General features: G+C 40.0%; 1 protein-coding gene across 20 annotated transcripts in view; it reads right to left on the reverse strand.

Annotated features, from left to right (window-relative positions):
- Window positions 1-25,757, reverse strand: part of LOC101350473 (ankyrin repeat and sterile alpha motif domain-containing protein 1B-like) — a 469,608-nt gene that overhangs the window by 27,880 nt on the left and 415,971 nt on the right. For all 20 annotated transcript variants that reach the window (XM_004381266.1, XM_004381265.1, XM_023735762.1 and 17 more), the window contains 4 exons: window positions 24,481-24,609; window positions 22,796-22,867; window positions 6,452-6,463; window positions 5,514-5,600 (listed from right to left, as the gene is read on the reverse strand). In XM_004381266.1, coding sequence (XP_004381323.1) covers window positions 5,514-5,600; window positions 6,452-6,463; window positions 22,796-22,867; window positions 24,481-24,609 — 300 coding nt within the window. The remainder of the gene's footprint in view (window positions 1-5,513; window positions 5,601-6,451; window positions 6,464-22,795; window positions 22,868-24,480; window positions 24,610-25,757) is intronic.

A 25,757-nucleotide genomic window follows, 5' to 3' on the forward strand; every position in this document is an offset into this window, starting at 1 on the left:
TGGAAACGCTATGAGGCAGTTCTACTCTGTCCTATAGGTTGCTATGAGTCAGAATTGACTGGATGGCAACAAGCTCCCATTGCCGACATTCTTATTCCTCTGTTCCCATGGTCTAAGCTAGGAGGAAAACAGGCTAATAAAAATATCCCATATTCAGGTATGAATAACTGAAAAACTTAGTTGTGTAACTGGCACTTAAAAATATGCTGAAATGAATTTGTATTGATGGCCTCTATATGGAGGAATATTTCAGCAGAGAACTTCCTGGTACACCTGCAGTGCAATAATGTGGCAAGTGACCCGAGGTCTCACTAGTTTTTTTTTAAAAAATAATTTGTTTTATTTTTTGTTGCTGTTGAGAACATACACCAATTCAATAGTTTCTGCATGCACAATTCTGTGACACTGATTACATTTCTTCGAGTTGTGCAATGATTCTCACTCTCCTTTTCTGGGTTGTTCTTCCCCCACTGACATAAACTCAGTGCCCCCTAAGTTTCCTAACTCATCTTTAAAGTTTCTGTTGTCAGTTTGATCCCATACAGATAGATCTTAAAAGAGTGCAATGCTCAAGGCAGACGTTCATTAATAGTTAAGCTAAACTATTGTTTGGTTTTAAGAAGACTTCAGGGGATATTTTTGGTTTAAAGTTTAAGGTTTAAAAATTATCTCAGAGCAATCATTTAGGGGGTTCATCCAGCCTCCACGGCTCCATAAGTCTGGATGCCATGAGAATTTGAAGGGGGGGGGTCTCCCTACTGAACCACTGCCACCACTCTGCATCATCGACCTCTGCAGAATGGTGAAGCCAGTGTTCTGCGCGTCTGATGAATCCAATACGACAGACACTAGGCTGTGGATTGCGTGGGGAGTGGGTGGTTGGTTTCTTCCTTGGAGAAGAAGTCAAGGAGGAATACATTCTTTCCACCTCGTACAATGCATCAGTCAGGGGCTCCTTCCCACATTGAAAGGTGATGTCATGGGCCTCCCTTTAAAATGGACTCCTTTTATGTTGATCAGCCTCCGTTTCTAAGCATGTTTTAAGATAACAGAGCTTCAAAAAGGCTCAGGAGAAGAACTGGGGAGAGGCTCACCAGGCTCACCGTGTACTTTCTTTGAGACTGAAAGTTTGACAGTTTAGTATCCTTAAGGTGCCTGTCTGTTGCCCTCATCATGTTGCGAAACAGCTAGAGGTGTCTAGCTGGTGAGTATAAAACAGGATTTTCTGGTCCAGCCAATTAATGCCAGGGTCCTAAGAAGGGTGTGTGATGATGAAGTGATAAGGGCCTGCCCCTCACCACTTCCCTCCATCTGAGCTATGACAGGTAGGCCGTTTCTCCTGTGTCTTCTTTAGGCCAGGTTTTCCCTGAGTGAAAGAATGCATTGTCCCCTCCTCCCCTTTCCCTCAGGCCAAGAGGGCCCCTTGGAACAGAGGCAGCAGTCCCGCTGGAGAGTAACTGGAGACACCATGCAGAGTGCCCAATTATGAGAACAGCACGCACACTTAGTAATGTGCTCTGAATTCAACTTTCAGCTTCTTCGAAGAAGAAGCATGGGCTATAAAAAACAATGGGCACTTGTTTAGGCAACTGTGCCACATTAATTTGTGCCTAAAAAACAGCATAATCCCTGTGTGACGATCTGAAGTTGGCATTCAGAAAACACAAAAAACAAAGCCCAACGATGCATTGTTCCTGATTTCCCCAGACGGGAAGGACTGAAGGGGGAATCAGCACGTTCGCTTCTCAGGCCGTGCTCAATGTGGTGAGTTTTGTTCCCTCTTGGAAGATCCTACGGACCTGAAGGAGGGTCTGTAGCTAAACAGACGCAGTCCTGTGGCCCAAAGACCATTCTAGTTACCTCTGCGCTACACAACTACAGAAAACAGAAGCGATGTATCTGCAGTGTTTTAAATCTATTCAAGTTCCATTTTTAACTCACGATCCTTTTCTGCCTCTTCCTTCTTAAATCAGGATTCATGAATCAATTCGTTTCTTAAGCTGCTAGGCAATACCATTTATGAGTTCATAACTAGGCAACTAACCCTTCCCCACGAACTCAGCCGTAACCACTTATTTATGAGAATAAAAGGAAAGACATGCTTCGCCGGCGGGCTCATCTTTTAGGTAGTCTAATGGGGACTAATAGAAAAGGAAGAGTAATTAACACATAATTAATTATCCATCACACTGCAGACTAACTGGTGGAAAGGAACTGTGGTGTAACAGAAAAAGCGTCAGGTCAGGGAGCGGGAAAATCAAGTTTTACTCTTTCTCCATGACCAACTAGTTGTGTGGCTGTTGGGGGTGTCATTTAAGGAAGGGTCCATCAATGACATGCAGATAAAACATTTATCCCCTTTGCCCCCACTTTGACAGGGCACGCGTTAAAGAAATACAATGGTTAGGAGAGCACTGCTTAAGAATAAAGTACAATGACAACAATAAATATTGATATTAAGGTGTGATTCTTGGTTGTGCCTTAAGACAGGCTTAGTGACCACAGTTGTTGAGTGTCATTGAGTCGACGGGAGCAGATTGCCAGGTCTTTTCTCCCACAGAGCAGCTGGTGGGTTCGAACTGCCATTGTGCCACCAGGGCCCTCAGGTGCTGTGAAGTTAATTTAGACATATTGCGACCCCATGTAACAGAGCAGAACTGCCACATAAGGTCTTCTTGGCTGTATCTTTACTGGAGCAGGTCACCAGGTCTTCCATGGAGCCGCTGCGTAGGTTTGAACCGCTGGTCTTTTGGTTAGCAGCCTGGTGCCTAACCACTGTACCACCAGGGCTCCGTTCGTGGCCACTAGTATCTAAAATTGGGGTCTTCAAATATGCTTGCATTTCGCAAGTCCTTCACCTCAGATCAGAGCAGCTCACCAAGACAACATTTCCCAGGGCAAACAGAAAACAGGACTTTGGAATTTATCCATCTGTTCCTTTCCTGCTGTGGGCATTAGAGGTCAATTTTTGCTACAAAACACTTGCATAGACTGTGCATATAGAGTGGCATGCAAACATGCCACTACACACTGCTGGAAGCTAGGTATCTGAGTGCAGTTCCTTTCACAGCACAACTTGAGGATAATCCTTCAACTTTGGGTCTTCTATGCCTTCTACAAGCAGTCCTCTATCCCTGGTTGCTGGCGATGTTTCTCAGCCTTCTATAGTCAAACTCCACTGATGTGGCCTTAAAACTATTTTTCTTCTACCCTTCCTCTGCATGCAGCCTCTCCACTTCAGTTTCCCACACAGCAACTACTAGACTATTGCTCTGAGCCACCCACTCTCTTCGCATTGGGTGGATCAGCTACTTTGCAGGACATTGGGAAGGAGTTCTATCACCGGTTGAAGCCCTTCAATTCCTGAAAAATCCAGGTAGACAGATACTGTCTTACATTCATAGACAAGTTGGCTCCACCTGCCATCATACACCTTGCCTTTGCTCTAGATCTTGAAAATATACTCAGGGCCACACTGGCAGGACTTGAAAGATATGTTGGCCTTCTTTACTTAGTGTCTTTATATTCACAGAATTATCTTCTTTGTATCTTTCTGTGCTTACTTCCAAGGAGTAGCCAGCCACCAGAGAGCAGAGGTTTATGAATAACTCATCTAATTACTGGTGATTGAAGCAGAAATGTTTCCTAGAGGTACAGGAGCATCAACTTCTCTAAGTCCCCTGATATGTCCTTAAGCAAAAATGCAACAGAACTGACAGGGCTCTCCCTCATCCCTCTGATCTGGGATGCTATCAATACAGAGGCATCCGATCATACCACCAGCATCATGGAATGACAGCCTTAAGACGCTGGAAACTTCTCAGGGCAAATACCACTTGTTTAGAAGTTGTCAGAATTCAAGTCTGCTATGGTTGTTAATCTAAAAGAGTGTCAAACTCATACACTGACAATATATTGCTGCTAGTGTTTTTCAAATGCAAATGCGGTAGAGACAGTTGCTCCAGTTTAGGAAAAAAATCCAAGTGCCAAAGTCTTGCTTGAAATTTAGATACAGCAGATAGCAATGGTATCTTCAATGAGAGTTCCGTAAAGTTTTGGAATTTTTAAAACCAACTACTACAATTTAAAAATAAAACAAGTTTATGGGCCAGTGACTAAAGTTGCTTCCAAGAAGTCAAAAAAAAAAAGAAAAAGCAAATCAATCAAGATTATTCTGATTTGAGTTTCCACAATTGTAATCTGACAACAATAACTGTCAGCAACATACTGCAGAACTAAAGCTATCATTTTGATACTGATAGCTGAAACCTTGATGGTATTAATTACTACATAGTTAAGGCATGTGCCTCTAGGTATGCTTTGGATATCGTCAGCAGTATGACAACGCTGGGTTAAAAGCTTTCTGTCTGGGTTTCAGGAGGAACCAGGAGGTGGTTTTCCTATGCGGAGCTTGGGTTTATCTGACTGCTATTGCAGCAACCTTCTTTGTTATAGAAAACAAACCAGGAGAGCTTCTAATTGGTTGATTCGGATGCTCACATTTATTACAGACACGGAAGAGTCACTGCCCATGGGACTTTCCCCTGGTATCCAAAGCCAGCTGCCATGGCCCCAAGTTACCATTGCTTAAGTCTACCTGTTTCATGACTTTCTGTTCCCTTCCTCCAAAATGGAAATGGGTCCAAGTAGCAGGTTTTGTTAGGCAGTCCAGAAAGAAAATGATATTTGCCAATGGTTAGGGCCTCTTTCCCCCTCTTCCAATAGTTTGTCAGTTTGAAGAATGAAGGAATAAAACATTCGTTTATTATGTTGAATAAAATTGAAACTCTCTCTTCCATCTCAGTATTTGAAAATTAAATACAATTTAGAATAAAAAAGCCACAGTGTGTTCCTTGTGTCAGGTATTCATTATGTGTAATCAAAAGAAAGGACATATATTTTCATTGAAATGGAAAGACAATTATTCTAACCCTTCATCTAGTGATATTTCCTCTAATGGAGGAAGGATAAAATTGTTGTCTTTCATTCTGTAGTGATTTGCTTCTATTTCGTTGTTCTCTAGATCCAAAAGACATGCCAGATATTAAGTGCTACTAGTCTATTAGAGGGAAAAAAAACCAAAACTAAACCCACTGCCGTTGAGTTGATTCCAACTCATAGCAACCCTACAGGACAGAGAAGAACTGCCCCATAGGGTTTCCAAGGAGCAGCTCGTAGATTTGAACAGCTGACTTTTTGGTTAGCAGCCTGAGCTCTTGACCACTGTGCCACCAGGGCTCCCTATTAGAGAAGGCAACATGGAAAAGTGAAAGCAAAATATTTATAGGAATCTCGGATTAAGCCCCCCAAATAAAATGTGCCTTTATGTATGTATGTATGTATGTGAATGTTTGTGTGGTGTGCGTGTATCTACAGGTGTTTTTGAGAATCATGAAAGGTTGGTGGTGGGGAGTGATTAAAATGAGGATGATGCTAGTTACGATGGAAGCAAACGATTTTAGATCACATTCTCAGGGCTGTATCTGTGTCTAAGCCAGAGGTGCGGTGCCTACCTTATTTGTTGCATCAATAAATTTGACTCCTTTATAAGAGACAGAAAGAATAATAGTAGGGACCTTCTTCATTTGCTCTGTAGACTTCTGAAATTAAAACGAGAAAACTGTTAGGACAGTTTGTGCTGCATGGCAGCTGAAGCACATCATTTTTCCTTTTGAAAGATAAAAATGAGCTCAGGTTAAAAACAACGCACACACACACACCCCAAACCCACTTTAATTTAAATGTTTGTCTCTTTTCCCTTGGGCTTAACTCTGCTTTTGGTTTATAAAGTATCTGTCTTGCACTTAAGGATCTAAAAAGAGCTTGTTCTGCTGCTTCATGTGGGTGAAGGAATGCTCCGTTTCCCTGACTCCAAAGGGAGAAATGCAGAGCCCTGTCTCCTACTGTAATTTCAGGTGACTATTCCTTGGACTAGAGTTAAACTGCATCAGATTCTCCAAGGGTGAATTCAGCATTAACAAAATATATACATTCCTCCACTTTCTTCCTAGTCACCCTCTTTCTTTAAGGCACACGCTATGTCTGGGTATGTACTTAAAATACGGATTTAAAATACATCACTGTGAATTTTTCTTGATATTATGCTTAAAGCCAAATTGCTTGTGACCACATAGGATATAATACTGCTCTGTAATAATTAAACCCTCCAGCAGCAGCCTGTAATCTTGAGCCACGACAAGATACTGGGCAGTCCAGGTAACCTACTTTATCATTTAGAGCTGCAATATTCCCTTAGGCTAAGTTCTTATGATAGATGTTCACATTGGCTTAACGTGCTTAGAGTCTGCAGCCTCTATGCACCTGCAGAAGTTTCTCCGTTATTTAGTATGTGCCTTTTCTGTTTAGTTTTATCATTCATCAACAGTCTGTTTACTTCTGTTCCCTCCATGGACATTCCTAATAATTACATTAAACACCATGAAGAACCTACCTGACAGTTAGCCTGATGAATTTTCCAGAAAAGACAGGTGGGAACATAATAGGAGAGAAAATACATTAAAAAAGTGAGAAAAAGCCATTTCAATAATACACCAATAGCATAAATTCATTAAAAAAAAAAATGATGTCACAAAAGGAGACGAGGCTTTACAGACATACCAAGAGTCAGTGTAACTGTTATTTAAAAAATTGCTGCAGGCTTTCTACAGACGTTTCTTCTCTTCCTTCTCTGTCTTCCCATCATTCTGTTTACTGCATTGCACAGTCTTATGACTGACATTCAAGGACTTTCTACTTTGAGCTTTCGACAACCAGCTGTCTTTACAGTAACTATGTACATTAACAGAATCAGAAAAAAAAGGTCTGAACTTCCCTGACTTCTTCATTTATATTACCCAAATTGCCTTTTTAAAATTCTGAAACACCACCGGGATTCAAGGAGGCTTTTAATTGAACAGTGTGAGTGAAACTAATTTACTCAATAACGATCCCTACATTGTATCTTTCACTTGCGCCACAGAAAGGGTGTTTCACATTTTCCTCATTATTTTGACACAACATCTTTTTGATAGCTACTGTATCTGTTTCAAAGACAAATAAAATGAATTACTAAAAGTATTGCTATTTAGTATTTATCAAATGCTTCATACAGTATAGAAAAAAGCAGCTATCTTAAAGTGCTTTTTAAACTAGTTTTAAAATTACCCAGGCTTGCCAGTGTTCTTCTGTGATTGTCAAAAAGAGGTATTACGAAATTGGAATAGAAGGTTAGATACTCTTATCTTTTTAATGCTCTTTCCAACCACTTCTGAAAAAAAACACGCACGATAAATCAAAGGCAAGGCTAGAAGAAATAACGTGCAGTGTGCTGATTTTAAGGCAAAGCAGTGGGCTGGACTCTGTAAAGAGAGGGTGGTGGCATACAGTGCTGTGTTTGATGTACTGAGTATGTGAGAGAAGAATTCTTTGCAAAGAGTAAGAATGGATTTCAATAAAGCACCTCGCTCATCTCTTTACACATACATTCTCTTGGACAGATACATCTGCAATGTGAAACAATCTATAGCTAACATAAAACTGAAACAGCAACATCTTATTTAGTATTAAGAAATACTCATTTGTCATTCATTCAGTAGTTGGGTGGTTATTTCAGGCCAGCCACTGTGCTTGTCACTACAGTAGCTACTTCAAGGGATGTCAAACAGACCTCAAATTGTGTGAAAACATCAATCTGCTGAAAGTGGCTGCTTGAAGTGCTGTGTTGAGAGGGATGCTGACCCTCTGTGTTGAAGAGGATTTCAGCCCTCTTCCCACTGTCTGGGCTCAGTGGAAAAACGGCTGGGAAGAATGTCTGCTGTGGAAGATGGAGAGGGACAGGCAGTACATGACACAGACATTGCCATTCCTGCTCTAGACTGATACGAAGAATAGCTACAATACAATGTTGACAGATGCAACCAGAGATATGCAGAGTTCTGCCAGAGCACGGACGAAGAGCCTAACTTTGCATGAGAGTGTAGGGAAGTCTGCATGCATGCATGCATTCCTTCACTCAACAGTTACTGCCTGCCTGCCTGCCTGCTAGGGATGACTGAGATAGGGCTTAAAGGATGAATAGAAATTTCCAGGTGGCAAAAGTGGACAAAAAAGGCTTTATTAGCAGAACACACACACACACACACACACACACACACACACACACACGCGCCTGGAAATGAGAAGCGATATTGTGGGTTTGGGGAATCATGGGAGATGAGGATGGTGGAGTAGGTGTGGTCGATTGTGACTTCCTATGCTATGTGAAGCCAGAGTGGGGATGCACTGGAGGTTTGTAAGTAGAGTGACACAATGAGATCCGTGTTGCAGAAAGACAGTTCTGGTGGTTGACAGAGGATGGACTGGAGCAGCCAGAGGCTAGATGCAGGGAGACAAGAAGCTGTTGTGCAAAGCGAAATAAGAGCCCCAAAGCACTGGAGTTAAAGCAGAGGTCCTGGAGAAAGGAAGGAGGAGCTGCTAATGAATGAACTGTCAATGAGGAAGAATCAAGAAGATGAGCTGACTGATCCGCTGTGGAAGTAGGAGGATGTCATAGATGATGAAGCCCTTAACTGAGCTAAGGAATAATGGAAGGGGACATGTTTTTGCATAAACATAATGGAAGTGCTTTTGAACACGCTGAGTTTGATAAACAGGTGGAGATGTCCAGTAGGAAACTGCAAACAACAATCAGATCTGGAAATTCACCTGCAGAGACAGAGTAGCAGAGGACATGGGAGCAGATGAGGTGGCTCAAGGAGAGACAAAGAGAGAAGAGGGCTAAGGACTGCATCTCAGGGGAAGATTAATATTTAAGGAGTGGGGCACAGGAAGAAGAGCCAATGAAGTAGACCTGGCATGAAGACGGAAGAGACTGCAGAGCACTATCACGGAAGCCAAGGAGAAGGGTGCTTAGAAGGTAGAAGCAGTGTGGAATGCAATGAGGACTAAACAACTGTGCCCAGCCCAGTGGCTGGCATACATAGGTGCTCCTATATTTATTGGGTTTACTGGGTGAAATCCTTGGCTTTAGCAACTAGATGAATTTTGTTGTTGGTCTTATTAACTGCAGCTTCAGGAGAATGGGGGCAGCAGAGAGCAGAAAGGAATATAATGGGTTGTACAATGAATGTCAGTGAAAGGGAGAGGACAGCTGAAGGGTGGGCAAATCGAGGCACATGATTTTAGGCTGAAATGAAGGCATCAGTAGTGGTTTCTGTCATAATACAAGGATTCCAGATCACATGCGCAGCTGAGCTGAACAAAGAACAGATAAAGGATGGCCTTCTCTGTTTCTCTGGTGGGTCCCACGACTCCCTGCTTTCCTAACTGGAGGCAGCACTGGAGGTGGTCACGTGTTCCAATATGGAGACTACACCGTCCTTCTATTGCCACTGAGTCCCTTCACAAGAAGATGATGGATCCTGGCCAGCTGTGGAGTTAAAAGGGACGTGGGAGGCCTTCAAAGTACTGCTCCTCCTTTAAGACATTGATACTTTCTACAGGAGATAAGATTCCAACCACTTTTTAGGAGATTTTCTGATAGTGTACTTTGCCAGAGCTTTTAAAGAGGTCTTTTCATACACAACTTTAACAAAAGATGAAAACGCATTAGACAGAAGGCCAATACACTGAGTCTTCAGGGAGACTAATCAGGGAGGCAAGAAATCCAATAAACACCCACTTCATTTCATTAAGGTGTTACAGATATTGAAATGTGAGCGTGGAGCTTCACAGCAGTCATAGGCGGCCTAAACGCCGCCCTCCCTACTTTCTCCTCAGTGTTGGAATCGCCTTCTCCTCCTCCTAGGGGATGGAGGTACTGGCTCTGAACTCCCCACCTCAAGCTTACAGAGCATGCTCTGAGGCAACGCTGGTTTCTATGACCTATCTGCCTGCTTAACTGGGCTTTTGTGTGAGTAATTCTCCCATGTTGTTTATGTTAAAAGTTCAAGCCTTATTTATTTGTATAAACAGAATTCTCTTCTCCAGGCCTATCTCCTCAGTAAAATGCTCAGGGCAAATCTTACGTTATGGTTCTCTTTTGTTTCTAGTTGCTCGATGTGGAATTTCTGAGCTTTCCCAGAGTCCTCAAATTCCCACCTTCAGTGCCGGCTTTACATGACAGACTAATTTATAATGAGGACCTCCAAGTCCCTAAACAACAGAATACTCATGGGTAAGGTCCAAAATGAACTTAACCTTTATAGCATCTTACTTTCTTGCAAAGAGCATTCGAATGTATTTTGTTCATAATTTCCCACATTATGATTATCATCCTTTTATTATTCTAAGAGAAACAATATCTGGTTATACAGAAATGCTATATTTCTGAAACCTAAAACAAGATGAAGCTTTAAATCTTAAATCCAAAGGCAGCCTTATATTTATCACTTATATTTATCTAGTCTATAAACATTAAACAGAACAGAGATCATAATTTCTTATCTGGAGGTGGCTATCCGAAATACTAGGTTCTTAATAACTAAAATAATTGAGCAGTTTTAGAGCATTTTATAAAAGTAGAATTTTTTTTTTTATTCATCAAGGAAAAGAAATGACCTTTTTTTTCTCTTTTTAATTAGAAATTATGTACTGCTTAGAATTTTTGTAAAGGAGCCCTGATCATGCAATAGTTAAGTGCTCAGCTGCTAACTGAAAGGTCAGTGGTTTGAACTCACCAGCCGCTCTACGGAAGAAAAGACCTGGCTATCTCTTCCTGTAAAGATTACACCCACTCCTCACTTATTGACATGGTTAGGTTCCAAACACCAGGTTGTTATGTGAAAATCGGTTTTGTACAAAAATGGAGGATGACTACATCATTACATGACTGCCAAATTACATCATTACATAACTGCTAAATGACATCGTTACATAACTGCCAAACCATTGAGAATCACAGTCCAGCCAAGTTGACACATAACCTTAATCTTCACAGCCAGCGTTACTCTCACCTCACACGCTGGCTTTTGTTACTGTCAGATGTACATTGTTAACATGCAAAATAGTTGGACAGTAGATTTTTTACTATTGTCGTAAATGCGAAATGTCAGATAACAAGATAGTCAATAAGTGAGGAGTGGGTGTACAGCCTAGGAAACCCCATAGGGCAGTTCTACTCTGTCATATAGGGTCACTATGAGTTGAAATCGACTTGATGGCACACAACAACAGCAGAAACAGAATCTTTGTTTCAGGTCAGAATTCACGACTGGTGCTTTTACTTTAGCCTTAAAGCATGTTCTAAAAATAAGTAACTCCCATTTTCTAATGTAGAATCAACAGTATCCCAATGTTCTTTTCAGACTGGATGGACTCTGATCCCAGTACATGGCTTTCACAAGCGTGAATGAGAGCAAAGAGAGTTACGATGGGGAGCACTTCAGTTGTGAGCTGTAATGTTGGGTTTGGGTTTGGAATGATGTTTATGTTCCTAATAAGAACTATTTGTACCCGATAATCAGCACAGGGACGGAAGAGAGTGAGGCAGTCTGTGGGGGACGGTGTCTCTGACCCTTCATTCTTGTAATACCCTGACAATTTACAATGTATTTTAAGCTCAGTTTGGGGAAAAGAATTCCAGATGGTCTACTGCCATCCAACTTATAGTATATTTTTACCCTATATATGGCTGCCCTGAGAATGCTTTCTAGTTCGATGTTCAGTGCTGAGTCACAACTATTAATTTTGCTATATAATATTTTCCTTAGTTTCAAATCTTAATTATTATATTCAGTTTCAGCAAGTAAATTAAAATAGGACCAAACAATTATGTTTGGTAGCCCTAAGTGACTTTTGAATGATTAGAAAACACACAAAACAAGCGTTATTGTAGTGATTTTGCATGCAGAGGAACTAGCTACATTGTGGGGATTATAAGAGATATGCAGATGTTGGGTCAATAATTTGAAAGGAACTCATTCCTTGAAACTCAGTTTAAATGCCACTTTCTGGGGAAGCCTTCCCTGGTCTCCTAGACTAATGGGTGGCTTTATTCTTGCTTCCCCAGCTCACCCTGTGATCCTCTGCTGCTCTTTGTGTCCACTTCTTGGGTCCCACCATTGTCTGTTTCCCTCACTACATGGCTTGTTTCTTGAGGACTGTCCACACCTTTCTTGCCTTTGTCTCTCCTATAATGACTGGCACATAGTCTTGGGTTGAACTCTATAAATATTTTAAGGGTCAAAAATGGTTAAATTTCTGCAGTTTCATAGGATTCAATCTTAAAGCTGCTGAAATACATTGTTATGGACTGAACTGTATCTCCCCAAAAGATGTGTTGGAACCCTATTCCCTATAGCTGGATATAATCCCATTTGGGAATAGGGTTATCTTTGTTATGTTAATGAGGCCATGTCAGTGTAGGATGTGTCTTAAACCTAATCACTTTTGAGATATAAAAAAAACAGATTAGCTACAGAGACAAGCAAGCACAATCTGGGGAAAGACAGATGCCACGTGGAGATTGCCAAGGAACTGAGGAACACTAGGGCTAGAGAACCCTCCCTGAAAGCCAACAGAGACTGAGAGAGCCTTCCCCTAGAGCTGATGCCCTGAATTTGGACTTACAGCCTCCTAAACCACGAGAAAATAAATTTATGTTCATTAAAGTCACCCACTTGTGGTATTTCTGTCATAGCAGCACCAGGAAACTAAGACATACATGATTGTTAAGTGAAGGAGCAAATGAACTAATGTATGGTAACAAGCACGAAGCAGGATTTATAAGGAGGAGCCACAGTGTCAACCTCTCACTGCACAGAGAGCTTTTCAGCGTATTGGTGCCCAGAGCCAGGTGTGGACACCTTGGAAGAACTTGGAAGAAAACCACAGATATGATTAGAGTTATCAAGAGATTCCTATGGGGGGGAAAAAGCTTCAGCGATCCTCTGATTTTTCAGCCTCTAGGAGAGAAGACGTAGGTCTTCATTTTTGCAACAGAAAACCATCTCAAATTGCAGGCACTGTGATAAAAAGGGAAGACTGCTTGAGAGGGCACAATGATTACTAGGGGCAGCTGGGAAGTTTCTCCCTCTGGATGTCTTTAAAAATAGTTTGGGCTCTCATCTGTCACTAATGACTTAGGGGTGAGTCTCATTTGGCTGGGAAATGACGCTAAATGACCTCTCAAGGGCTTTACTGGTCACAGGGACTCTGATACAAAAGCTGGGAGAATACAGAGCCTAACTACTGCCATGTGACAAGAACAGGCAGTAGGCAAGCAGCCATTCAAACTATTCCTCCAGAAGGCAAGGCTGTTGTACTGCTTCTGTAACACACAAACACTAGCTAAAATCTGGTCCACTATAAAGCTCTCTTTTTCCAGCCCTGGCTAGTTTCCAGGCAGAACGATGCTACTCAGGCCAGCCTACCTACTAATATCAGTTACCATCAAGTCGATCCTGTCTCCTGGTGACCCCAGGTGTGTCAGAGTAGAACTGTGCTCCATAGGGTTTTCAATGGCTGGTTTCTCAGAAGTAGATTGCCAGGCATTTCTTCCAAGGCAACTCTGGGTAGACTCACACCTCCAACCTTTTGGTTAGCAGCCCAGCATGTTAACCATTTGCACCACCCAGGGTCTCCAGCCTACCTACACAATAGCCTTAGTGGAATGCCCAATGGACCAAAGCAGTGGTTCTCAAACTGTTGGTGTTAGTTGCCGTCAAGTTGGTTTTGACTCATGGTGACCCCAGGTGTGCAGAGTAGAACTGCTCCATAGGGTTTTCAAGGCTGTGATCTTTTGGAAGCAGATCCCCAGGCCTGTCTTTCTAGGTGCCTTTGGAGGGGGCGCGGTTCGAACCACCAACCTTTTGGCTCGCAGCTGAGCACTTATCCGTTTGTGCCACCCAGGGACTCCTCTCAAACTGTAGAGTGCATAGAAATATTGAAGGGCTTGTTAAGGAACAGATATTTGGGCCCCCACTCCCAGAGTTTCTGATTCAGCAAGTGTGAGCTAGGGCCTGAGATGTGCATTTCTAACAAGTTCCCAGATGCTGCTGGTCTGGGACTGCAATAACTAGTGCTCAGAACTGCAGCTGATCAGTTTGATTGAAGGTTACTGTCAGAAGCCATCTCTGCTGCTCTGCATGCCAACTCGGCTTGTACTGCATCCTACGTTAACTCAGACAGAAGCTAATTTATTAAAACACACTGTTCTCCATTTGACAAGTGATTTCCAAAAATCCTTAGTTAGCATTTAGCTACAGCTCTTAGTCTTCAGAGCAATTAATAAAACTTATTCAATTCTTCCACAGTTTCTCAGGGACTGTGAAAGTATAAAACCTTCACATAAAATAAAAGAGTTCAGCTACATAAAGACAGAATCTAGAGTTACATCAAAATAGAGTTGATAAGCCCTGAGGATGTAGGGCTTCTCATAAAAGTTCCCTGATTCTACATCAACTAGGAACACATCCCAGATATGAAGTATATGCAATCAAGAGATGTGACAGCAAACATCAACACATTCTTGCGTACTGCTTCTGGGAGTATAAACTAGAACAACTTCTCTGGAAGGCAATTTGGCAATAATTATGTAAAGTTTTAAAATATGTATATCCTTTGACCCAGCCATTCTATGCTTACTGATTTATTCTAAGGAAATAATCAGACTGGTTGCAAAAGATTTAGGTAAAGGGATGTTAACACCTTGTTTATGTGTAATTCTCCAGAACGTTTCTTTATGCATTTATATGCATTGCTTTTCTGCCAGAAAAACTAAAATATTCTGTGACAGAGGTCTTGGTGGTAAAATCGCAGTGATTTTTATTTCTCCTTTACTTATTTCTATTTTAAGATTTGCCAACAGTCAAGTGTATTGCTTTTGTTGTGCAATAAGAAACAAAATAAAGTTTAAAATATTTATTATTATTTTAGTTTAAAAAAGAACTTTTCAATACATCATTGGTAAGTACAACTTCAGGGTTTGTGTGTGTGTGTTCATCTTGAAGTTATGAAGGGACCCACTGATGAGCTCCCTCCCCCAGGGGGCAGGTTCCTGTCCCAGCTCTATCCCTTCCTAGCTGTGTGGCTTTGGGCAAGGTACTTAACCTCTCTCTGTCTTACTTTCTTCATCTGTAAAATGGGTGTGTTAATACAGCACAGAGCTGTTGTGGGGATTAAATAAGAGAACTGAGTCCCTGGCATGTAGGAAGCATCAATAGATTTTAGCTATTATTATTATTATTCTGAGGATGGAGGCTTTCGCTTAGAAAGTCCCTTTCTAAAGCACAATATCCCACCAGTGAAAGACAGCAGAAGCAAAATCAAAATCTCTGAGCCCAACTGAGTAATTGCCTGGCTTGTGATATACGCTAAGATGGTAGTGAGATGGTGGTTGCAATAATGAACATTTGGCAGAGCAACATACCCGGGCCAACGACTCACTGGCTCAGTCAACACGTTTAGAAAGAGGGCTTAAATTAAGGGGCAATTAAAGACACAAGGAGCCCATAAACTGTTTCAGTGATATGGAGCAGTGAAGGTGATGTAGGGGAAAAAAGCTGGTAACAAGAACAATAAAAACAAAAATGAAACATACAGACACTTGAGGTATGAAACCAGCATGGAATAAGATGGTTGGTGCTGTGTGGTCTTCTGCTGGAAAATATTCACAAAGGGAAAGGCATATGTGAGCAAAGACAGGCAATAAGGAGTTAAAAATGTGGCTGTCTGTGTGTATGGCTACTTTAACACACACACACACTCTCTCTCTCTCTCTCTCTCTCTGTCTCTCTCTCTCTCACAGGTTTAGACCTGTATTCACATAGCCTGTGCAATACTGGAACAGAGTGAAAGGCAAAAATGTTTGATTCTTTCCTGAAGCTTGGGCAACAGAGACTTTTAAAATCAGTTGTTAGTAAATTGTGTCCCAGCCTGGTTTCTAAGATGTAATTCCTAGGATCATCCCTGAAAAGGACAATTCCTCACAGAAGGGATTTCTATGAGAACAGTGAACTAAACATGAGTCTTTTTCAAGGACCAAGGAAGGAGGCTTCTTGAATTTAACATTTCCATCTAATTCTAAAACCTAACTCAAGTTTTCCAACCTACTCCCATTCGTTTCCTTAAAAGCATAATAAAAAGAAATCAAAGTCTTAACATTTTCTAGCAAGGAACAAATTTTTATTTGAAAATCTATTCTTGAAAATGTATACTTCAGAACTGCTTCCAGATTGAAAGTTTAAAAGTCAAACAAGCTAAGGGGGAACAGACTCAATGAGAAGTCTGAACCACGGCGAAACTGCTTGAGCCCTTTGGGAAATAAAGGTTTCAACTGAAACACACAGAAAAATTTTCTTATTCCTGCCTTAAAAATAATTTTGAAATATTTCCTGATTACATTAGGAAGGAAGATATCCCAGGTTATTCTAGTTAAAAACAGATTTCTTGTCTCTTTTTTTTTTTAAAAAAGAGAAATTTCCTCGGGTACAAACACCTGTGAATGATCCTAACCATCAACTGTGGGGTTAAAGAAAGTAAGATTTCAGAGAGCATTAAATTGAAAACAATGGTCTCCTCTTACAGTAGCTGATGTTTCTTAATAGTATATTTAATTAGGGAAGTATATTACTGATAATTACACCCTGGGGCAAAATTCAGGGCTGAGGAATGGGATTATGAGCCTAGGGAGGCAAAATGGAACAGTAGAACCTGAGTTGGCCAGAGCGAATTCCTCATTTCACCAAACACTGTCCTTCTTAGATTTCCAAGGTGGCAGTTACTCTCACCACAGAGAACACTGAAAGGCTAAAGCAGCATATTTATTGCTCTGTAAAATCCAACCCTGAGAACACATTATTTAAAAGAAGCAACCTCCAATCTATTTGGGAACAAATTATCTCCCAAAAATATAAGACTGTAAAATTATATACACCATCTTATCTACATTTTCTCTTCTTGATGTTGCTGGGTTTTTTTTCTTTTTTGGCAATTGCCTTCTAAAACTGGAAACAAAAGTATAGGATTCCTAAGTTTTTGAATATTCTCTTACACACTGTGTACACAGAAAACCAGGGTAACGACCAGGGTACTAGTATAATAGTTAGGGAAAAAGAAATATAGTAATCCAAAGTGAATATGTGCACAAATTTACTAATTTTTCAAACATCTAGAGGAAGGGCTAGCATTTTGAGATTTTACTGAACTAGGCATTTAGTATGCATCATCTTATTAAAACCATCACAACAACCTCATGAGGTACCAGGCGCTGAGGGTACAAAGGTATACAGTCCCTGCCTTCCCGGGTAGGGTAGGGTGTGAGTAACCAGATGTTTATACAGTGTTTGTTGTGTTGTGTGCTGTCAAGTCAGTTCTGACTCATAGCGACCCTATATGACAGAATAGAAATGACCTATAGGGTATCCTAGGCCGTTGTCACGGATTGAATTATGTCCTGCCAAAAATGTGTGTATCAATTTGGCTGGGCCATGATTCCCAGTATTGTGTGGCTGTCCTCCATTTTGTGACTACAATTTTATGTTAAAGAGAATTAGGGTGGGATGGTAACACCCTTACTAAGGTCACATCCCTGATTCAATGTAAAGGGAACTTCCCTGGGGTGTGGCCTGCACCACGTTTTCTTATAAGAGATAAAAGAAAAGGGAAGCAAGCAGAGAGTTGGGAACCTCATGCCACCAAGAAAGCAGTGCCAGGAGCAGAGTGCATCCTTTGGACCCAGGGTCCCTGCACAGAGAAGCTCCTAGTCTGGGGGAAAATTGATGAGAAGGTCGACAGAAAGAGAAAGCCTTTCCCTGGAGCTGATGCCCTGAATTTGGACTTTTATCCGACTTCACTGTGAGGAAATACATTTCTCTTTGTTAAAGCCATCCACTTGTGGTATTTCTGTTATAGCAGCTCTAGATAACTAAGACAGCTGTAATCATTACAGGAGAGCTCAGCAGGTCTTTTCTCCTGCAGAGCTGCTGGGTGGGTTCAAACCCCTAACCTTTAGGTTAGCAGCTGAGCGCTTAACCGTTGTGCCACCAGGGCTCCTTTTATACAACGTAATGTGAGCTATAACAGAGGAAAGGTCCTGGTACTATTTGGAACATGTTAGGAGGGGCATTGTATTCAGGGTCCCAGAGCTAATGCCATCCCTTAAGAATCCCTTCAGAAATTAAGACTGATTCTGAGCGTGGATTTAACTGGAAAACTGAATCAGTAACACGAAAGGTAGCACAGATGAGTATGTTCAGATTAAACAGACGTCTCTTACAACTCCTCACATTCGTTTAATTGTATATATATGAGTGTAAGTTTTTAGATTTGATTTTGAATAAAAATGTCTGTAAAACTATTATGGTAAAAGAAATAAGCAGTCAAATTGTACTAGTAAGGAGCAAAAAATAATTCATAAACATCATTCTACCTAAAAGTGCACCTCAATATTGAAGCATATCTGATCTCTTAGGCTTTTATTAGAAAAAACTCTGAAAGATAAGGCACAAATTACAATCTTACTTAATATTACCAAAGTTTAATGCAAGTTCCTATTGATTCCTCTTCACTAAACACAATTCAGAAGATAATTTTAAGAGGGGCATTATTTAGAGTTTGGATCCAGGGGGAAGAATGTTATGATAGTTTGAAGGGGAAAAAATTTTGAACAAATAAAAGAATGAAACAATTTCATATTGTAGAATGATGTGAATTACTATATCTAATGCATGTTAGTTTACTATGGCCTATTTTTAATTGAAATACTATGCATATAATAAAAACATAATAAAATTAGTATAAAACTATCTTTATTTCAGAACTAGAGGGGACCTTAGAGATGAATGAACGGGTTAAACTTAGAAATTAACCAGTTCAGACTACCAAACTCTCCAAATGTTTCTGTTGTTTCTAGCTGCAGTTGAGTTGATTCTGACCGACGGCAACCCCATGTGTGCAGCGCAGAACTGCTCCATAGGGTTTTCAAGGCTGTGACCTTTCAGAAGCAGATTGCCAGGTCTGTCCTCCAAGAGGGAAGACTGTGCTTGGTTTCTTCTGGGGCAAAAGGGAATGTGTTAAAGAAAGTGTTGTGGAAAAAAATATTTTACAGTAGCTAAGGATGCAATTAAAACTCTGCTGAAATTTTTATTTATGTTAAAACACTGCAATGTACCTCAAATTACTTGATATGTCTATAGCTAAATTAATTTAGCCAGTGCTAAGCTTACAGGCTCTTTGAGGGTTCCTAAAACTATTTCTTAGGAACATAGATGACTTATCTTGTCAGCTATTTTAAAACTCAGGACCATGCATGTTTCACTTGTGCATGAGAGCAGCAGGATAGCCTGGGGATTCAGAATCTGGGTGGTGGAGTTAGACTTCCTGGGTTCAAATCCTAACTCCCCTTGCTGGCTGTGTGACCTTAGGGAAGCTACTTAACTTCCTTTGCCTTTGTTTCCCCATATGCAAAGTGGGGAGAACAGCAAATACTTACCTTATGGGCTGTTAAAAAAAATCAGACAAACCAAACCCATTGCTGTTGAGTCAATTCCAACTCATAGCAACCCTATAACCTGTTACCCACTGCTGCTGAGTTGATTCTGACCCATAGCGACCCTACGTGACAGAGTAAAACTGCCCCATAGGGTTTCCAAGGAGCAGCTGGTGGATTCGAACTGACGACATTTTGGTTAGCAGTCGAGCTCTTAACTGCTGTACTACCAGGCCTCCTATGGGGCTTTTAGGAGGGTTAAATAAATTAGCACACATAATTCACTTGTGCAGGGCCTGGCATGTCGTTTTCAAGTGTTAACTGTTAGTAGTAATAAACTCATTTCTTCCGAGGAGAGGCGCCCTGGTGGTACAGTGGTAAAGAACTTTGCTGCTAACCAAAAGGTTGGTAGTTTGAATCCACCAACTGCTCCTTGGAAACCCTATGGGGCAGTTCTACTCTGTCCTACAGGGTCGCTGTAAGTCAGAATTGACTCAGCAGCAATGGGTTTGGTTGTTTTTTTTTTATATGCCTGAAGTATTTCCCATGGGAGATGTAATTATTCTGCGAGTTGTGGCTGAAAATGCCACCATGTTGAAACCAGAAAACAGCATCTTTGGGTTCAAAGTGAAAAGTAACTGAAAGCTGAGACCTACACTGCTTTTTGGTTGGTGAGAGTTCTAATTCACAATACAATAGTCCCAGATAACAGATCAAACCTGCGTGTCTGGTTTTGAAAGGCTCCAGTGAGCCCAATGAATGTAGCTTTAGCTACTGTACCAAAACCAGATATATTTATTTAATCAAGATGGGAATTACGGGTTTGTGATATTCCAAGAAGCAATAAAGTTTCTATTTTCATGTAAACGATCCAAATAAACACCAAGGGTAGCAAACCAGAAAAATGCCCCAAAGAACAGAAGAATGGCTTCTAAATAGATAGCTTTCTCTAAGTTTCATTTTAAGCAACAGAAATGTATTTAACTACATTATTCTCCACTGAGACTATTAAAATAGTTTTGTTATTGCTGTCGGAATGGGATTTCAGATCCGTTCAATTTTAAGGAATTGACTGAAATTCAAATCACAGATCGGGTGTATTTTCGATGGTGCTATGTACACTGTGCAACATTTAGACTGATTATGACACTGAATAGCTGGATTCAGAGACTTTAGTTAGTAATATTAAACCAGAGAGGCCAAATTCATTTCTCAGATATGTTCATGAATATCTCTAAAATTATCATGAGGCTTGATGATTGAAAAACTTTCCCATTTTCTCATTGTTCGTTGGTGATGTAATTTAGATCAGATATATATTTAGGATACAAGAGCATCACAGTTATAAAACCATAAAGAACCCTAAAAGGCAGTTGGTCCAATGTTCTCAATTTTTAAGTAAGAAAATAGGCCCAGGAGAAGCAGGGGAAGATAGCGGTCAAAAGACCTGAAATCTAGTCTCAGATTTGCAATTTATTCATTGTGTGACCTTGGGAAAGTTCTTTAACCTCTCTAAGCCTCCGTTTCTTCATCTGTAAGATGGGGATAATAACTGTACTAATCTCATAGGTTATGGTAAAGATTAAATGAGATAAACATACAAGGCCTTCAGCACAGAGTCTGGCCCATCATAACTACATGCAAGTATCAGTAGTTATATCTATTATGACTAAAAAGTGACCCTTAAGACCAGAAGAATGAACAAATCAGTCTTGGAAGAAATACAACCAGATTGCTCCTTAGAAGTGAAGATGGTGAGACTTTGGCTCGCTTACTTTGGACATGTCATCAGGAAAGACCAATCGCTAGAAAAGGACATCATGTTTGGTAAAGCAGGAAGTTTAAGCAAAAAAGAGGGAAACCCTCAATGAGTTGGACTGACACAGCAGCCACAACAATGGAAAGATCAAACATACCAAAGATTATGAAGATGGCGCAGGAACAATCTGCGTTTCATTCTGTTATACATAAGATCGCCAGGAGCAGAGCCGACGCAACGGCAACTAACAACGAGGCAAGTTTATAGAAACACAACTAGAACTTAGCATTCCTCACACATATAAGAGTTTTTTTCATCTAAACACCGTACCTGGGATAAAAATTCATTGGTACTGACAATTTAAGTATAACTCTACATTGAACAGAAGTATAATGATTTCAGTCATTTTCCTATTGACTAAAATATTAAAATCAGCGATCATAAACAAAGGTCTTAATTTCATGAATATTCATACATAGTTAGCTTTCCAAGAAGGATAAATATTTCATGTTTACCTTCATAAATGTTTTAGTTCAGTTATATGCTTTTAAATATTTCCCACCAAGTTCCTATAAAAGTAATGCCACAAATAAAATCTAGAGTTCATCTGCTAGGGACCTTAGGTTTGGCTTTGATTAGTTGCTATATGAAATCAGCCTGATGCTCTCTTAGACCTTTTTTTGTTGTTGCTGTTCTCTGTTGGTAGATGCCATCGAGTCACAGTGGCCCCATGTGACAGAGTAGAACTGTCCCATAGGATTTTCTAGGCTGTAATCTTTATGGGAGTAGATTGCCAGGTCTTTCTCCCAGAGTCGCTGGGTGGATTTGAACTGTCAACCTTTTGGTTAGCAGCCTAGTGCTTAATTGTTGCGCCACCAGGGTTCCTTCAGCCTGACATTCTTAACTTGTACTGTTAGTCAGATAGCTCCATATCCTCTGTACATCTACTATGAAGGAAGGAAGAATAGGGAACACATGAAAGAAAACGCTAACACAGACCTGTAATATGGGTGAGATTAGGTCTGCTTGGCTAACATAGACACCTAGGAACCCAGTAGTGGTCACCAATCGCAGACATTTGCTATTTAGTCAACACTTACTGTCCTTAAATGGTTTAATTCATATTGAATTTTTTCTTATATTAAAAAAGAACAAAATAATTAAGAAGCCTCATAAAGACTATAAACTTTATATAATATGCTCCCAGTACTTCTCCATTTGATAATGTTTAGTCAATTGGAGGTCTTTTCTGTAAATATTCTCAGAACGCAGCTGGGTACTTAAAACATTTTCTTGTAATAAACTAAAGAGATCATTCCTCATCTAATCTGGAGAATGACCAATGTATATGGAAATCATTTTAAAGCTTTAAAAATAACTAACAGCAAACTCAATACGATATAAATATATCAAGACCTAAATCCTGGAACTACAGTGAGAAAAGTTCAAGTATAAACATGAACAAAATGAAAACACCTTTGCATGCAACACCAGTGTGATTCAGCAGACCAACAGATGGAGAAAATAGTTATTTGAAAAGTGGCAATTTATATCCATACCCAGTATTTAGTATTTCACCTACTAGGAATAAAATAGTTAGGCAAACCTACCCGCATTTTTGCACAAGCATCCTGGGTTGATTCTGTCCCCCTGAGCTCTTTTATCAGCATAGAACCTAAATACTAAAATAAAAAAAAGATTCAATGGTTTATGAGAAAGAGACCATAAATATCAGTAATGATTTAAAACAAATTATGAAATCCCAAGGTCTAAGTTTCCTGGCTGTAAATTGTTGCACAACTTTTAGAAGCTAACAGTAATCCTAACAAATCAATGCATCCATATGGAGAATGCAGCAGAATTAACCAAAAGTTCTGGGGGTAGTAAATTGCTCTTTATAATAAATTGCAGCATTTTCTAAAGATGTTATCTTTCAAATCGTGTTTAATTGCAAAATGGGGCATCTAAAAATGTTTTCCCTTTTTTTTTTTTTGAGGCAGCAATGTCTGCAAAAATCACACTACTATCTATGTAATTACAGGGTTGTATGAGACAGCTGAGAAGCTAAGCAACATGTACCCCATTTGGGCTTATTTGGTTGCATAGGTAATTAACGTTAGGCTGTTCTTAGGCGGAGATGCATTTTTGGACCTTTTTCATTCACAGCTGTGTGCCCTATGGTTACGCCACCTGAGAACAGGGAGGGAGGGGGGATAGGGAGGGAAGGTGTGATTCTCAGTTGTTTCATAACAGAGAAAGCTGAATCCCTGAGTCCCTGTTGCAAACTGACACTTGGAGGACCTAACAAAGGTAGGAGTAGGATGAGAGAGGCTAGGAAATACCAACCCTCCTGGAGGTGTAGTGGTTAAAATCTCAGCTGCTAACCAAAAGGCTGGAGTTCGAATTTACCAGCTGTTCCTTGGAAGCCCTATGGGGCAGCTCTACTCTGCCCCATAGGGTCCCTATGAATCAGAATCGACTCAACGGCAATGGGTTTGGTTGCTGTTAGGTGACTACTGAAATAAATCCAATGCTGCAAGGTAAGTAAGCAATAAGAGGAGCAGATAGCACAAAATGGGGAAAAAAAAAAAAGCCTAAATTGCTATGAGACCGCCCACATCGTCATCAAATTAAGGAATATGATCTTGGTGAAATCCTTATTTTTTAAGTTATTTCAGAAAAGTTTACCCTAATTGAAACATTTCTTATTAAGAGAAGCAGTTTCAATTCAATACAGAGGGTTTAGGTACTTTTTCCGTGGTAGTCATGACAACCACCACCTGCCACAAAGCCTACAGCATCTTTTGAACATTTACCTGTTCATATTACTCATAACTCTCAGCTAAGCATAACTGATTCCCCTTCTCTAAAAATAAAACAAAATAACAACATCATCAACAATAATCTAATCCTAATGAGGACAATGTAAAGAATTTATATAAAGTGGTAGACCCAACATTTTGAGATCATTGGTGAGTGGAAATGTATACATGTGCTGTATTTATACTCATTTTTGTTTTAAGACTGCACTTGACCACACCTCCTTTTTAAAATTACAACTATGTAAGAAGCCAAACCAGATCTTAAGCTTACAAGAACAAAAGGGTTATAAAGCTCTTTTTGAACTTTCTTTTTGGATAGGCAGCCGACTACCTTAAGAAAAAGAGAAGGGGAAAAAGAATTCAGGAATTTCAGTGTTGGACTTTTTGCTATAATTTTCATACAGAAGGAGACAAACCAAAAATATACCCTCTAGCCCCACCGGTACCCAAATACAGAAGACAGGGTAACTTACAAAAGCTTTGTAGTCACATGATTGGAAGATGAGCTTTTCTGGGTGGTGCTGCCAGTACTGTACTGGAGTCGAGGCTGTGGCTTCATTCGGAGGTCGCAACGTAATGGAAGGTTCTCCCCAGTCTCCTGTCTGAAAATCATATTTATTCTAGATGTAATACGAGCAATAGGCAAAGTTTATTCCCTACAGCTAGCCTGAGTTCATTTTATACACATGTGCTTATAAATGTACAAATGTGTTTGGTGTATTATATGTATATAAACTACTCTCACTCTTTATTACCCTTTTATATGTATTAGCATCATATTCCTCAAAGCTGAGTTAATCTTTTGAGGTGTGAAGAAGTTGAATTATTTTATTTTTAGCATGCCGCCCTGATGTAAGTGATTTAAAAATAAAACATGAAAATATTCATAAATGATTTACTAATTAATAGATGGTCTGATACAATAGAAAAGAACATACAATCTTTAAAAGAATTTTCTGTTTTTAAAACTGACTGTCTGAAATTTTTAGTTTGAGTTGCTTTTACACTCAGAAGTCATAGTTCCATTTCAATTCCCAAATATGCCATGTACCGTGTACTTTGGATAATTTTATATCTCTGGATAAAAGTTGCTGTAAGTTTGATACTAAACAAAATTTTAAAAGAAAAATTTACTCATGGATGACAACTAGTTTCTCTTATCTGAATTCAACTGTACTGAAATAATGCCACCATGACTGTCTTGGATGTATACAGCTACCCTCCTCAGAACATCTACAGCACCAATGAAGGCTAAACATTTAAACACCGAGTTTGATCCTATGTGCATATGCATGTATTTGAGGATCCTGAATTCACAAATACAAGCACAGTCACATATGATGATATATCATATAATATATATACCCACTAATACAGACAAACATTCCATCAGTTCATTTATTATTTTCCATGAGGTTAGCTCCCACCTGTTTTATTACTGTAACTGTTTAGTATGAGCATTTATAAAGTGAGAGGCCTGTGTTGGCAACTCTTTTCTGGGCTCTAGTCTAATTTACATATTACATAAGAGATTTCTTAATCTTTTCCTGGGTAAAGATTCTGATTTTTAAAATCTCAGTTCTTTATCTCAAATGGACATAAATAAAGCTCTGTAACAGGCAGATTTCCAAAGTTACTCTCCTCTTATCTGCATTCAGCTGGTTCTACAGAATTAAAGAGAAATTACCTTTTCTAGGAGTTGGAAGAATATAAAAAGGTCTCATATGCTCCAAAACCAAATAAAACCTTG

Source organism: Trichechus manatus, unplaced genomic scaffold, assembly GCF_000243295.1.
Source record: "Trichechus manatus latirostris isolate Lorelei unplaced genomic scaffold, TriManLat1.0 scaffold00081, whole genome shotgun sequence".
Taxonomy (NCBI): domain Eukaryota; kingdom Metazoa; phylum Chordata; class Mammalia; order Sirenia; family Trichechidae; genus Trichechus; species Trichechus manatus.